The 15,503-nt window shown below is 43.3% G+C and overlaps 1 protein-coding gene across 1 annotated transcript in view; it reads left to right on the top strand.

Moving 5' to 3' along the window:
- PDE6A (phosphodiesterase 6A) overlaps positions 1-15,503 on the top strand; it is a 59,248-nt gene that overhangs the window by 29,758 nt on the left and 13,987 nt on the right. The window contains exons 7-15 of the mRNA XM_019734308.2: positions 2,339-2,403; positions 5,494-5,560; positions 7,416-7,463; positions 10,011-10,160; positions 10,756-10,899; positions 12,681-12,746; positions 12,939-13,085; positions 14,000-14,107; positions 15,349-15,458. Coding sequence (XP_019589867.2) covers positions 2,339-2,403; positions 5,494-5,560; positions 7,416-7,463; positions 10,011-10,160; positions 10,756-10,899; positions 12,681-12,746; positions 12,939-13,085; positions 14,000-14,107; positions 15,349-15,458 — 905 coding nt within the window. The remainder of the gene's footprint in view (positions 1-2,338; positions 2,404-5,493; positions 5,561-7,415; positions 7,464-10,010; positions 10,161-10,755; positions 10,900-12,680; positions 12,747-12,938; positions 13,086-13,999; positions 14,108-15,348; positions 15,459-15,503) is intronic.

Raw genomic sequence — 15,503 nt, 5'->3', positions numbered from 1 at the left:
TGTCTATGGAGAGCCCGGTATTCCTGGATATATATACGTATTCCACTGCCACCATCCTCAACAAACGTGATGATTCTGTCTTGTGCCTTCCTTTTCCCACTTGATTGTATTTCAGCATCTTTTCCTATCACCACAGATATAGTTCCGTCATTCTGGAGACATGCAGAGTACCCACTGTATGCAGGCACTCAATTTGGTTCACCAGTCTCCTAATGACGGCCATTACGTTGTTTCCAGCCTTAGGAAAGCAGTCTGGCTGAGACCCCTGGATGGGGCAAATGACACTTTTACCCACATTTGGGAGTATATCTATAGGATTCATTACTACATGTGGAATTACTGGGTCAAAGAATATATGCATTTTCATCTTTGAGGGATATTGCTAACTATCCAACCACAATCTCTGATTCATAGCTGGGAGCAGCTTTAGGAATTATCTAGTCCAGTTTTTAAATTCCTCTGATTGTCTTAGAATCCCAGACTTCCACAATGGCTGCCTTGGCCAGGGGTTAATGGGCGAGGAGGAAGGTAGGAAAGGGAATGAGAGACTAGGGATGAGGATTTCTATGTACCCACTGCTTCTGCCCTTAGGGCAGCACTACTTTTCATCTGCTCTATGTGATTGAATCTCATGCTTTGTTTGGGCAGTGAGTTCTGCTGCTTAACAGCAACAATAAACAAACACCGCTGATTTTGCAGCTGGGGAAACCGAGGCCCAGAGAGTCCACACAGGAAAACCAGGAGTCCACACAGAAAAACCAAGAGTACAGCACGAGTCTTCACTCTAGGTCTATTCTTAGCTCCAGTTCATCATGCTGTGGGGTTCATCTAGTCTCCCCTTGCATGCTTCCTACTTGACAGAGCTCAAGTCTACCCTGAGGCCACTGATGTCTTTGGACCGGTTCTGGTTTCTGCCTCCTGTTAAGCCAGAGTGTGTCTCCTAGAAGGGTTCAGTCATGGTAGCGGCTGCCAATGCTGGTTGTTGAGCAGCAGAGCCTATTCCTCACGGGCCTAAAGAAGGTCATGGTCGCCTATCAACCAAATGGAACTTCAGACTCCCTTGACTGGATCAGGAATTCTTTTCTTTGTGGAAGTTCTGAGTCAGAAGGCCTGAGTGGGGCCAAAGTATCTACATTTAAATCTCTAGAGCAGTACTTCTCAAAATACGTGTAGTAAAGGAACAGGATTTTTTTTTTAAATTTCTAATCCACTTTTCAAAATGTATTAAAATATATAACTAGAAAAATACAAATTTAAAAAGACATGCACAATGTAAGTCTCCCCCCCCCCGCCATCTTGTTTTTTAGTTTCAACAGACCTAACTTAGTCAAACTGCTTTAAAAGTTTCTCAATGCCGACTGTCAATGTCTGTTTTTATCTTATCATGAAATGGCAACAAACAGCTGGCAGACAGTATCAGTCCAGGGACCACACTTTGAATAGTGCTATTCTAGGTGAGAGTAGTGCCAAGAATAAAACAGTTTTAAGCTATTAACCTTAGGTGACATAGCAGAATGAGTACTGGGCATGAAAGTCAAGGTTCTGGTCCTGGTTCACTGACTTACTGTAAAAGAGTCCTTTCCTCTCCCTGGGTCTCATTTCTCCCAGTTTTGAATGGTGGCTAACTTGCCCGTCATACCTGGAAATTCAAAGGATCTAATAAGGTAACTGATTTTTTCATGGAGAGCTGAGGGAAAGGAGCCAACTGCCAGTATCCAAGTACATGTCAAGAAGTCATGTAATTGAACAGACCTATTCTAAGAGAATGGAGTTTTAATGGTGCAAGGAGGTGGGAGGGAGGAAAGAAGTGGAAAGTGAGTTAGAAGGCATGAGGCATAATTGGGAAAACAGGTCTGGAAGAGCTGACATAGCAAAGAGAACAGTTGTGTGGTAGGAATGAGTGAAAAAGGGGGCTGTGGTCGTGGAGCTGAGCCCTGCATGGAGGATGGCTGGGTTGACAATGATTCTAAATGGGTCAGGAGCCTCCTTTCCCCCTCTCTCTCTCTGTAGACTCCAACAGCCGTCCTTCTCTCTTTCTCCTTGTGCGGAAACCCCAGACCCCCTTGGAACACTGCCCATTCCTCTTTGCAGCCCCAGATCCCAGACCCCGCTTGGCCACTGTGAGCTGGATCCAAGGAGGAGCACACTAAATCCTGAGAGTCAGCTGAGGACAGGGAGCTCCAGAGGCAGCTGGGACACACCCTTAGCGAGTCAGGCTGGTGCTTCTGGAAAACCACGGGGCACACAGTAAAGTACAAGGCCTGTCCTATGGACACACTTCTGCTGAAGTTCTGTCTCAGACTCTGAAGGGACATATTTCTCTATCTCTTTTACTTAGGAAATCAACTTTTACAAGGTCATTGACTACATCCTGCATGGCAAAGAAGACATCAAAGTAATTCCGTAAGTCACATGACAATACTTAACTTCAAGTGGACAGTGAATGCTGCCCTATCATGTACCCAAAAGGAAGTGAGAATTAGAATATTTGTAAACATCCTGAACGGCTGCCACAGTATACGCCATCTAAACTAATAGAGGGGAAAATTTAATAAGAAATAAATGTTTTATCAAACCAAAAGAAGGCAAAATAAATGTTTAGAAAGGACGTAAAGTAGGTGGGAAAAATACAAAGTGAACATAAAGATGATATTTAAATCCAAGGTCATCAGTGATTACTTTAAATGTAAATCAACTGAATGTTCCAGTTAAATGACAGAAATTGCCAGGACGGGTAAGAAAGAAATCTCTCACATTTCATTGATTCTAAGATGCACAGTTTTCTACTTTTTGACATTTCTTAAATAGATTCAATGACATTGTACAATTGTTATCAGCCAGATTATAGTCAGATGTATTTGTTATTGCCTGCCTATGCGTGAACTTGGTCACAACCATTCATATTGCTATGACTTTAGTTGAGTTATATGGATTGTTGGTTGAAACCACATTGAATTTAATTGCCACATAAAATAACTTAAAGAGCTTATACTATGATGCAGCATTGAAACCAAAAGTTGCTTTGAATGGCACAAAAAGACAGGAAAAAGTGAAAAATATGATACAAAATCTACGTCTAAATTCTGAAAGAACTCTGAAGATATTAATAAAGTAATAATTACAAGTTCAAAAAGTATAACATCACAGATTAATTGGCAGCATTTTATCTTTCTCTGTTGCATATAAGAAATAGTTTGTCAAAAAACTGATGACTTCCTAGAGATGAAGAAGTACTGTATTACTGTATATCCTGTGTACAAGAGATCTATCTAGAAAATAAGAATACAGGGAGGTTGACAGTAAAATAATGAAAAAAACATATACCATGCAAATGCTAATCAAAAGAAAACTGATGTAACTATATTAATATCAGATAAAAATAGACATTATGTCAAAGAGCATTAGTAGAGAGTGGATGTGAAGGGGCAGACAGAAGCTATTTATCACATCAGTTCAAGGAATTACAACAGGGGAGCGGGGTGGTAGATGAGGGTAAATGAGATCCAATATATGGTGATGGAAGGAGAACTGACTCTAGGTGGTGAACACACAGTGTGATATATAGATGATGTATTACAGAATTGTACACCTGAAACTTATGTAACTTTACTAACCATTGTCACCCCAATAAACTTTAATTAAAAAAAAGAAATTAACAACAAACAAGCAGAAAAATAAACCCAAAGAAAATAATAAAGATAAGCCCAGAAATTAATGAAATATAAAAAGGTAAATAATGAACAAATGTCAAAAGTTGGTTCCTTGAATAGATTAATAACACTGATAAATTTGTGGCAAGACCAAACAAGGAAAACAGAAAAATCGAATGAACTGTATCAGGAATGAAATGAGGGCATAACTACAAATGATACACATGTTAAAAAGATAATAAGATGTTATGCCAAAAATATTTTAAATCTAGAGGAAATAGGCAAATTGCTAGAAAAGCAAAACATACTAAATACAAAGCATGAAGAAATAGAAAACTATAATAGTCTTAGAGCAATAAAATAAACTCTTCCCACGAAGATACTACAGGCCCAAATGCCTTCAGGGGTGAGTTCTACTAAAAACTTAAGGAAGAAATAATGCAATTCTTGTACAAATTATCCAAGAGAACAGAAAAGAAGTGGCTGGTATAAATTTGATACCACAACCCAGCAAGGGCTGTATGAAATAGGAAAATTCAGACCAAGCCCATTTGTGAACATAGATGCAAACATCCTCAATAAAATATTAGCAAATAATAACTAAAAGGACAGGAATGCAGGGTTGGTTTAAGATTTTTTTAAAAAAATCAATCAATATCATTTGCCACATTAAGAAAAACATGATATCATTATCTTCATAGAAAAGAACTTTATTAGTCTTCTAAAGAGACTTTTTTTAAAGGTCTGAAAATACTAAGTATTGACAGAGACACAAAACCAAGGAAACTCTAATATACTCCTGATGGGAGTATAGATTGGTACAATCAATCACTTTAGAAAAGAGTTTGGCCTTATCCAGTAAAGCTGAAGATGTGCACATATTATTTGTACTCCTAGATATATACCATGTAGAACTGAGAGCTTATATACACCAGACTAGCATCGTTGTTAAACTGAGTGGAAATGTCCACCAACAATTGAATGGGTAAATTGTGCTACAGTCATACAAGGGAAAACTCTAGGTCAATACTCTAAGCAACATGGAAAAGAAGCCAAATGAAATATTATATACTATATGATTCCATCCAAATGAAGTTGAAAAAAGGGCAAAATTCAACTAGAGGGTACTGGAAAGCACACTTAGGTGGTAAAACTCTACAGAAAAGCAAGAATATCACTTATAATGTCAGAACAATGGTTAGCTTTGGGGTGAGGGAGAAGGCTGCCAGTAGGAGGGGCAGGTCAGTGGCTTCCAAGGGGCCGACAACATTCTTCTTGACATGAGTGTGATTTCATGGATGTTCACTTTTGAACGATTGATGAAGATTTTAATGCATTTCTCCATGTGTATCTTTTTCCTCACAATAAACAAGTAAAATATAATACCCCTCCCCCCATATTTGTAATACTGTTGTGCTAAATAAACATGTAAAGCACCTAGCTTCATGCTGGGTAGGTGGTAGGAGCTCACCATGGGTGCGTTTTCCCACTCTCTCTGTGGTATTAAGCTACATTTCTATGTAAGTATTAATGGAGGAAAATGATGGTTTCTATTTTTTGCTCAGCAGCCAATAATAATCTCTTGAATGAATGTTGTCTCTTTTCTTGGCAAGTCAAACTCAGTGTGTAGTCAATAAAATGTAGTTTATCACTCTGTCTCAGTGTCTACATTTGGACATTAAGATACTAAGTCAAGATCTGGGGCCCGTTCAGGCATAGTGAAGTGAATGTAAGTGGACGCTGGGAGCCACCAGAGAGTAGAGGGAAGGAAAAGACCCAGATTTCAGTTTTCAGTCCAACTGTTCTTACAGCAGAAATGACCATTTGTCTTTGGTCTTTACAGGAATCCACCTCCTGACCACTGGGCTTTAGCAAGTGGTCTCCCCACGTACGTTGCCCAAAATGGCCTGGTAAGTAATACAACTTTGAAGGGGGAGAGTTGAATCAGGTGGGAGAGTGAAAGGATTTCAGATCAAGAGAGTGGAAAACACAATGGAAAGTGTGGATCTGTAAAAGCCTGATTCTCTCATTTCTCAATTCACTTGGCAGTGGGTCCAAGAAAATGAACAGAGAATTGACATTTGAGAAAATATGAAACACGCAGAAATAATCGTTAGATGGAAAGGTGCATAATCTCACTGATAAATAAAGATACTTATGCATATGTCAGGGACAAAATCACAACTGGCTGGTCTTTCAGGCTCTAAGGACCACGGCCTAAGTCCTAACCTCTCATGCCAGAGACTTGGCTGCCAGTCACAACCTGTCATCTGTGCCACATTTCCAGCCATACCATGTATAGCAGAGTTCAAATGCCCCACCATGCCCCACCCACTTGGGGTCAAGGGTGGAGTGGTAGCATCCTCTGTCCTAGAGAGAAGGGTCATGTCTGTTAGCTGCACATCACCCCCATTTTTGGGCCTGGTTACCCCAGTATCATTCACAGGCACACACAGAAACAGAAGGAAGCTTCAGAACTTAAGTCTGGAGACCCTGCAGAGGGTAGTGTCATGGAAACCAAGGAAGTGAAAAAGTTTCAACAAGGAGGGAGACAACCAAATGCAATGAAAGTTATTTGTGAGATAAGAACTAAACCCCATTGGGTTTGGCAAGTAGGCCACTGGTGGCCTGATAAGAGCAGATTTGGTAGCGAGGTGGAGACAGAGACCAGTATGTGGTCTGCTGAGGTGTGGATGGGTAATGAGAAGGTAGAGAATATCTAAGAAAGAGGAGAAAACCTGGGTGGTTTCAATAGAGTCTATGTTGGGTCAAGCGGGGATTTCATTGTCAAAGATGGGTGTGACTCAAGCATGCTCAGGGGCGAGGGGAAGGAGCCCTCAGAGAGAGAGACCAGGAGAGAATGATGGTTACTGATGGAATTGGTCCAAGGAGAGGCCAGAGGGCTAGTGCAGTGGGTGAGCAGTCCTCAGACAGGAGCAGGAACAGCTCACCCTCTGGGACCACAAGATCAGGCCCATTGGGACAGGCAGGGTCACTGCAAGCCCATATGGTGCCTTTCTGAGAACTAGAACAAGCCGTCTCTTCTCAGTGGATGAAAAGTGCAAGGCGAGGGGCATGGCTCCACAAGTCAAGAGCAGGCTGAATTTCAACCCCCAGTCTTCCCCTCTGCCATATGCCTTGGAGCAGTACACACATTACACAACTGCACACAGTGGCCAGGGTTCAACCATGGGCAGGGTTCTAGAAGGGTCAGATAAGTGCCATGTGCATGGTAAAGTGGTCCGATTTTCAGAAGAGGAATCTGGCAATATACAACCAGAGCTACAGCACCTTTTATTTCTTATTCTACTTTGGGGTTTATACCTCAAGCAAAAACTCCTTCCCGACAAGACAGATTAAACAGAACCCAAATCTGATTGATTCAAACATGTTTAGAATAGCATTATTTATATTAATCAAAAGAAAAAACAGGACACAACCCAAATATGCAACAAAAGGGGAGGGGGGACAACGAAACAGGATACTATGCAGCTATTAATCATGACAAATTGTAGACTTAACTTTTTCAAAGCTTGGAAATGACTTAGGAGTGAAACAAATGGTTAAGAGGTAATTTTATAAAGTAGTTTTTCTGTCCAGTAACCTCAGTTAATAATTCAAAACGATCTTGAGCATGTCTACCTAATGGGAAGAGTGTGACTGCCTTGGGTAAGAATGCAGTGTTTCTGAAATAGCATGGGGTGCTTTCCCTGGTACTCGATAAAGTCTAATCACACCTTCATTATTCCTTTTCACGGCTTTCAGATTTGCAACATCATGAATGCGCCTGCAGAGGACTTTTTTGAATTCCAGGTAAGTCATTTTTTAATTTTCTCTCTTCATCATATGATATTTCTCCCACAAAAGAGGATTAGACTATATTCGAATCCATCAACTTTATTGGGAGGCAGTCTCAACAAAATGAAAACATGAGTAGGAAAAAAAAGTCATTTGCTCATACAAGTGGGCAGGGAGTTAATTTGGTAAATTCCACTGGGTTTTGGCATTCACCCCGTTTGCTTTCTGGCCTCAGGACCTTTGCTTATGCTGTTCTCTCCCCAGCCGTCACGTCCTGCCCAAATCCCTCTGCCCTTCAATGACAACCTCAACTGCTATGACATTTCAATGATGTTTTATTCTGTTTTCCTTGGCTGAGTATCCTTTCTGCTTTCATGGGATTTTTCATGGAATATTGTTTAGTATTCCACTTGATTTTGTCTTTTTCACAAATGTTTGCGGAGAGCAGCTTCCTTGCCAAGCATGGGCATAATGCTACACTGGTTACAGTGGTGGAGACAAGTGTGGCCTTTGTCTCCAGGGAGCTCATGATCATATGGGAGAAGAGGCACAGGGTGGGTAGGGGGGTGCTGGTCAGGAGAAAAGCACAGCATAGAGGAGGGGCTCTCTCTGGGAGCCTGACTTCATCTGGAGTGTATCAAGGAACGTGTCCTTGAGAAATTCTATCTGGCAGTAAAGCACAGGAAAACTGTACTAAAGAGAGAGTTTGCTGGAAGGCAGTAACATAGGCCAACAAATCTGCATGTGACATTAAGGAGGAGAGTGGCAGGAGGAGATGCTACAGAGGTAGACAGAGGCCAAATCAAACAGGCCCAGAAGGCCATACCAACAAGTTTGTTTTTCTTATTGTATTTCCCTTGCTTCATCTTTTATGATCCTGCCTTGTCTTTTAGACCATTCCTCTTAGCAAAATATTGTCTTCTTTTTGTCAAGGTTCTTACCTTTCTTGACATCTTCACCTCTAGGTGTCCTGTCAATGTTTGTTGAGTTTCGCATGCTAGGCATAAGAAAAACAAATCATTAGCAATCAGGAAATAATTAAGAAGGAATTAAAAAGGACTGCTAGGAAAATTAGTGAGTTCTTTTTTTTATTCTTTAAAGAACAGTATGAAAGAGCTCAGAGAGAACATACTTCCAAGTTAAAATTGTATGTCTTGTGTTGTCATTTTGACCCTATCAGCGTGATAAGCCCAAACTGTTCCTGGGATCTGTTACCCTGATTATAATCATGACAGGACTTGGTCTTTTACTAATTACAGTTTACTGTGATGAATTATAGTTTACTCACATTAGTAAATCAAATCTGATCTTGTTTTTATTCCTCCCCATTCATCCTCCACAAAATAGACACCTGAGTAATTTTTTTTAACACACAAGTTGCATCAAGTGACTTCCCTCCTTAAAAATCTGTAATGTTTTCCCATTTCACTTTCAATAAAATCTGCCTCCGTGTCATGGCCTTCAGAGGGACAGGATTCCCTGCAGGTTAGGGAGAGAGTTGAGGGGAAAGGCAGCTCTTGAACTTGTTTCCTGAGCAATAGCCCTCTGCTCTTCGGCTGATGTTCTGTATCCCTCTGGAGACCCTCTCTCATCCTGTGCTGAGTTCCAGTGTTACTTAAATAACAATTATCATGTCGCTACCTTAAGAGTCTTGGAACTTCCAAACTGCAAGACTCTCCAACTCCAGGAAGCCTTCCTTGACTTGCTTCCCTCCTCTGGCTCCCACGTTACCATCAAGAACTTCCCACATGCAGTGTAATTGCTTGTTTACCTTCCTGATTATGATCAACCTGAGGCAACATCTGTGCCTCATTTGCCTTGGTTTCCCCACCTTCTAGGTCAGTTCTTTGCAGGTGGTAAGATGTGTGATAAATGTTTGCTGAATCAGTGGGAAAAGAGTCTAGAAATGATGTTGTGTAGTTGTCCCCATTTTACAGATGATGAAAGTGAGGCCCAGGCAGATGGGAAGTGACTCACAAAGGGCACCTTATGATCGACTGAGAAATGTCACCCTCCATTTTCTCGTTTGTTCCATGATGCACATATTCTTACTTTTGTCCCCATCTAAAAGTGGGAATATTGAGGCCCACAGAGACTAAATGACATGCCAAAGTAATACAGAAAGCTCAAGAGGCAAAAGCACAGGTTATCGCTACTTCATTCAAAGCTGCCAGAATTCAAAGCTTAATTCAAAGCTGCGAGAATCCCAAACATGGCCCCTTCTAAGCCAGTCCCCTAAGGTCAGCACCTATATCTGAAAGGGAAATACTGGACTGTTTGTGCACATCGTTATATTCCCAGCACACAGCACTCTGCCTGCCATATGACAATCCTGACAATCTTAGGGTAAAAACACTATGGCTATCTGGTTTAAGGAGCTCCCACCAGGTGGGCTATCGGCTCATGGTGTTTGTTTGATGACTAAAACCCTGCAAAATCTAGCAAGGTTTATCCTCTTGCTGCCCCCTCCACCAATCAGGGCCATGATGCAGCATGCCGTCCACCACAGCTGCCTCTGCGGCCTGGCACCTGAGGAAACCTACTCTGGTTCTTCTCTTGCAGAAAGAGCCTCTGGACGAATCTGGGTGGATGATTAAAAATGTACTTTCTATGCCAATTGTGAACAAGAAGGAAGAAATTGTTGGAGTGGCCACATTTTACAATCGCAAAGACGGGAAACCCTTTGATGAAATGGATGAGACCCTCATGGAGGTATGGTGTGTGAGGCCTTTTGCTACTGAGGTTCAGCTATTCAGACTTGGCTTGTCACAAGCTGGGCTTCCAGGGCCACATGGTGGGGGCCCTGGTGTGCTGCTGCCCTATCCTGTGGGGGGCGAGGGGGTGGCACTCACCTTGTAGACACCACCCTAACTCAGCTGCATGGCTGCTTTCTTTGCTCTCACTTCTGCACTGACATGTGTTGTCAGAAACCCACATTCCATTATTTAAAAAGTAATAAACCTTATTTTTTAGAGCAGCTTCAGGCTCACAGCAGAACTGAACAGAAAGTAGAGTTCCCATCTCCCTCCTGTTCCCCTCCACACACAGCACGTTCCCTTTTTGTGAAGTTATGCATAAGAACGAAGCTTTATGCATGTCAGTGCTTTATTGGAAGTGTATTCCCACCCAGTATTTTACCTCCTCCTCACGTCTCTTGAAAAGGGCAGCACAGGGTTTATCAAACTCATTTATAAGTGAGAAAATGAAGACTTAGAGAGTCTTGCCCTAAGTTACAGAGACAGGATAAAACCTGGCTGTTCTACCTCTGATCCATCCTTCTTTCCAACCCCCCTCCCGCACCCCCCAGTCTTTGGCTCAATTCCTGGGCTGGTCTGTCTTAAATCCTGACACTTATGAGTCAATGAACAAACTTGAAAACAGGAAGGATATTTTCCAAGACATGGTCAAATATCACGTGAAGTGCGACAATGAAGAAATCCAGAAAATCCTGGTGAGTCAAGTTCTTTCCTTGTTCCTATCCTAGCAGAGACTGTGCCCTGGGGGGTGTGGCCAGAGGAAGGCGGGACTTACACGCCATACAGCAGACACAGCTGTGGGCTTGCTCACTGCCCTCTCCCCTGACTCGCACAGGGGTGGGAGCTGTGGGCCCTCAGGCTCAATGGATGAATGGATGAATCGAGGAGTGCCAGCGAGTCATACATAATGGCTGCTCTGTGTGGCCTGGGAACAGCTGTCCCTTGTAGAGCCACCTCAGACCTGGCTTACCAGCTCTAGAAACTCCATTTGTCACTGTGCTCAGGGCTGACTTGGTACCAGAGATGGAGTCATCCAACCACAACCCCTGCTGAGAGAAAGCTCTGTCTGACTGACCAGTAGATAATGGTCAGTTTATGAGACTCCCTCCTTGTGGTCAGCTCACGTAGAAGCCATCAGGTCAGAGAGGAGTTTGGTGAGCAAAAAAGGAAGACAGAGGAGGTTAGAGGTTAGTAGGGAACCCTCAAATAATTTCATCACTTTACAGTGTATAAGACAATTTCACACTACTTATGATATCACTTGATGCTTAAATACAGCCCTGTAAGATGGGCAGGATAAGGATTTCTATCCCCATTGTAGAAATGAAGAAATCGAGTCCCCAAAGGGGAAAGTAACTTGTCCCCAAATCAACCAGTTCCTTAAATGGGTCTCACTTAACCTTTATCAGGACAGCGAGCAAATTCTCTGCCACTCTTATGAATGGGCGGCCTCATGAGGTCGTGTGCACCCCATCAAGAGAGGTATCCAAGCAGAGGCTAGATGGTCATATGTCAGGGGTGCAATAGAAGAAAGTCCTACCTGGGGTGGGAAATTAAACGAGATACACATATGAGGATTCGTGATTCATCATTCTGGGATTTTGGTCTTAAAAAGACTAAGATTTTAAAAGTAAATTGAGTTAGCCAAATGGTTTTAGATATGATGTCCAGCTGAGCTCCCAAGACCTTATTTCTAGACCTTGCAAGTGGAAACAACAGGCCAATGTTTTCAGAGGCAATTTCTTAAGTGGGAAAGATATCATAATAAATTTGGTCATTTCATCCCAATAATGATGGATTGTGGACCCTATGGAGGCATGGCCTCAGTGAACCAGTAAAGGTTAATAGACTGTGCTCTGGGTCAAGAAATCAGAAACAGGTAAATGGGTCCAGGTTCCCCTCTCCTCTGGCAGATGGGAAAACAGGCCCAAAGAGAGAAGGAACTTGCCTCAAGCCATACAGTAAGTGAAAGAAGAGCTGGGACCATGAGCAAGGCCTCCTGACTCCTAGTCAGTAATAATAACAATAAAAATATCAATAACAACATTATTTAGTTCTAGTGCTTACTATGTGCCAAGCACTGCACTAAGTGATTTACGTTCATTACGTATTTAATTCAGTTATAGATATATCTATTTTAAAAATGACTTTGCATCATCTAATTTAATTCACCAATTAAGTACTTTTGTTGGCCCCGTTTTACAGATGAGGAAATGGAGGATCAGAGGCACTCAATAACACTGCTAGTAAGTGGCAGAGCTCGAATTTGCATGCAGATCTCCATGGCTCCAAACCCCTTGACTTTGAATTTCCTCTATGAATGTCAAATGGCAGCCTCTCTGAGTCAGTGGTTCTGTTGCACGGACTTTAGAAAGGAAGGAGAAAAATGGAAAAGTGGAGGCCTATTTAGACGTTAGATGTAGTAACCTATTTTTTTTTCTTTTTTTTAAATCCCTGCTATTTTGGGCCCTGGCAGAAAACCAGAGAGGTGTATGGGAAGGAGCCATGGGAATGCGAGGAAGAAGAACTGGCTGAGATCCTGGTAAGCACTGGCCCTGACATATAACAAGTGCCCGGTGTACTCCGAGTAGGTGCAGGGATATCTCTGCAAAGCATGACCCTTACCACTCAGACCAGGGACCAGTACTGAGACCAGGACAGTGCTGAAGGAGGATGGGGAGAGACCCAGGGACCCTTCACGTGCCCTAGTCACTTGATGCCGGTCCTTCCACAGCAAGGAGAACTGCCAGATGCAGAGAAATATGAAATTAATAAATTCCACTTCAGCGACCTGCCCCTGACAGAACTGGAGCTGGTGAAATGTGGGATACAGATGTATTATGAGCTCAAAGTGGTGGATAAATTTCACATTCCGCAGGAGGTAAGGTCAAAACAAACCTCTCTGATTTCCCTTTTGCTTCTTTGCTTTTCTCCCTTTTAAAACTCAATCTGTAAACTTAATCTATACTTAAAAAGAGTATACCTTTGGCTTTTAGGGTTCAAAGCATTAGTCATGTTGCACAGATGAGTCATTTATCAAAAAAATAAAATAAAAAATAGAGAGATACACAGTTCCTCTGAACTGTGGTGTTTTGGAGGCATTGGCTTCTTGCAGTGGGTTCTCAGGCCCTGAGTTCTGAGGGCTGTGAGTATATAGGAGGCAAAAAAAGGTCCTATAGTCCAACAAGAGTGGGAAATGCGGTTAAATCAATTTAAAGAGGACTTTTTCCCTGCATGATCTATGTATTCTGCTAATCTAGGGGAAATGGGGGATAGACACAGAAGATGGGGGTAGGGTGTACTGTGTGCAGAATTTCCCAGACTTATTTGATTCAAGCAGCAGTTCTCATAGTATTGCCCCAAGTCACATCAGTACCACCTGCGAATGTATCAGAAACGCAAATTCTCTCGCGGGCGCTCCCTCTCTCAACCCCAGCTTTCATGAATCAGAAACTGTGTGTTTTAACAAGTGCTCTGGGTGATTGCCATGTACACTCCAGTTTGAGAGCCACTGATGCAAAGCTCCCTTTTGTTTTCCTTTCCTGAAAGACTCTCAGGACAGCAGCTCTCTTGGGCACCGTTTGGGAATCACTCATGAAACTCAATTGGTGGAACAAGTGGAGGACTCACAGCCACCTGGCTTTATAACGTCCATTTCCGTAGTATTTAGTAGTTTGCAAGGTGGTTGGCCAACATTAGCTCATGTATTGCTACGGCAGTTCCCGCCTCCTGTTCCAGGCAGGGCAGAGGGCGCCTGGCACGTGGGAGCTGCCTCACTGACGTATGTGTTCACAGGCCCTGGTGCGGTTTATGTATTCCCTGAGCAAGGGCTACCGCAGAATCACCTACCACAACTGGCGGCACGGCTTCAACGTGGGGCAGACCATGTTCTCCTTGCTGGTGGTACGCATCGGGGGAGGGAAGTGCAGTGGCTGGGGGCTCCTGCCACACCAGACAACCTCCTGCAGCTCCACACAGCAGCAGTGGCATTTGCTGCTTTAGGAAAATATACATGTGTCATGCAGGGAGTCACGCGGGGTCTCTGGTCCCGCTCCCCACATAAGAATGCAGGACATGGTGAGGCCAAAAAGGAACACGCACGGAGACATTGGTAAGGGAGTCATACCACTATATTCTCGCTGGCGGCTGGGTTGGAGACACAGGAAGCAGGAGCCACAGAATCAGCAATCCACACTCCGCCACACACTGCACTTGCTAGCTTAGCCGCGGCAGTTATATCAGTGGCTAATGGCTAACCGGTAACAGCCGATGGCCGACTAGTCACAGCTGATGACCCTCTACTACTTGAGTCAGCACCTTTCCATGTGAGGCTGAGAGCCTGGAAAATGCTCTCTGTGGCTCTGTCCCCATAATATGCTAAAAGAGTACATGCTTGGCATAAAGGAATTCCAAGAATAGAGAAGCATATAAAAGAAAAAGTGTTTAAAAGTATTTTCCCACCCAGATTATGATGCAAATCTCTATTCTTGCTTCCTTGCCCAGCTTCTTCTTCCTTATTCCTGTCTCTCGTGGCTGGAGTGGTCAGGCCAGAGTAGGTGCTAGAGCCTGGAGGCAGGAATTCTGGCCAGGCCACTATGAAAGGTGACAGTGACACCACCTAGGCTTCACTTATTTCTTAGAGTCACAGAGTCAGCATCACCTCTCGTGGGCTCTTCCCACCCTCTACTTCAACACTCGGCATAAACAAGGAGTTAAGTTTCTGAAGGAGGCTCAGGGAAAGATTCTTCTGGGCTGTGCTTAAACCGGTAGACCAGGTTTGGAAGGTTAGCTTTACCTGTCTGGCCGTGTTCGAAAACTTTCCAAATTCTATAACCTGACAGCTACAAGTTTCTCAACAATGCCCTCCACCTCCAGTGTGCAGATTGGGATGCAGAGGCTCAGAGGGAGATGGGACCAGCTAAGGTCATTCAGGAGTAGGGTGACCAATCGTCCCCGTTAGCCTGGGACCATCCCAGCTCTAGCATGGAAAGTCCCACATCCCAGGCAAATATCTGGTCAACCTGTGGCACCAGGGGTAGAGCCAAGATTAGATTTGTGTTTCTAAATTCTAGACCCTCCTCCTTTCACCTGCTCCCAATACCCCACAAGAGAGGAGTGAGTGGCACCTCTGATTGCCCTTCCAGACTGGAAAGCTGAAGCGATACTTCACAGACCTGGAGGCCTTGGCCATGGTCACTGCTGCTTTCTGCCATGACATTGATCACAGAGGCACCAACAACCTCTACCAGATGAAGTAAGTCAGCCTTTACCAGCACCTCCCTACCTCCCATCCCCCAGA

This window comes from Rhinolophus sinicus, linkage group LG10 (genome assembly GCF_036562045.2).
Source record: "Rhinolophus sinicus isolate RSC01 linkage group LG10, ASM3656204v1, whole genome shotgun sequence".
In the NCBI taxonomy this organism is placed as follows: domain Eukaryota; kingdom Metazoa; phylum Chordata; class Mammalia; order Chiroptera; family Rhinolophidae; genus Rhinolophus; species Rhinolophus sinicus.
Note: the sequence above shows the minus strand (reverse complement) of the source record. Positions and strands in the feature narration are given on the sequence as shown.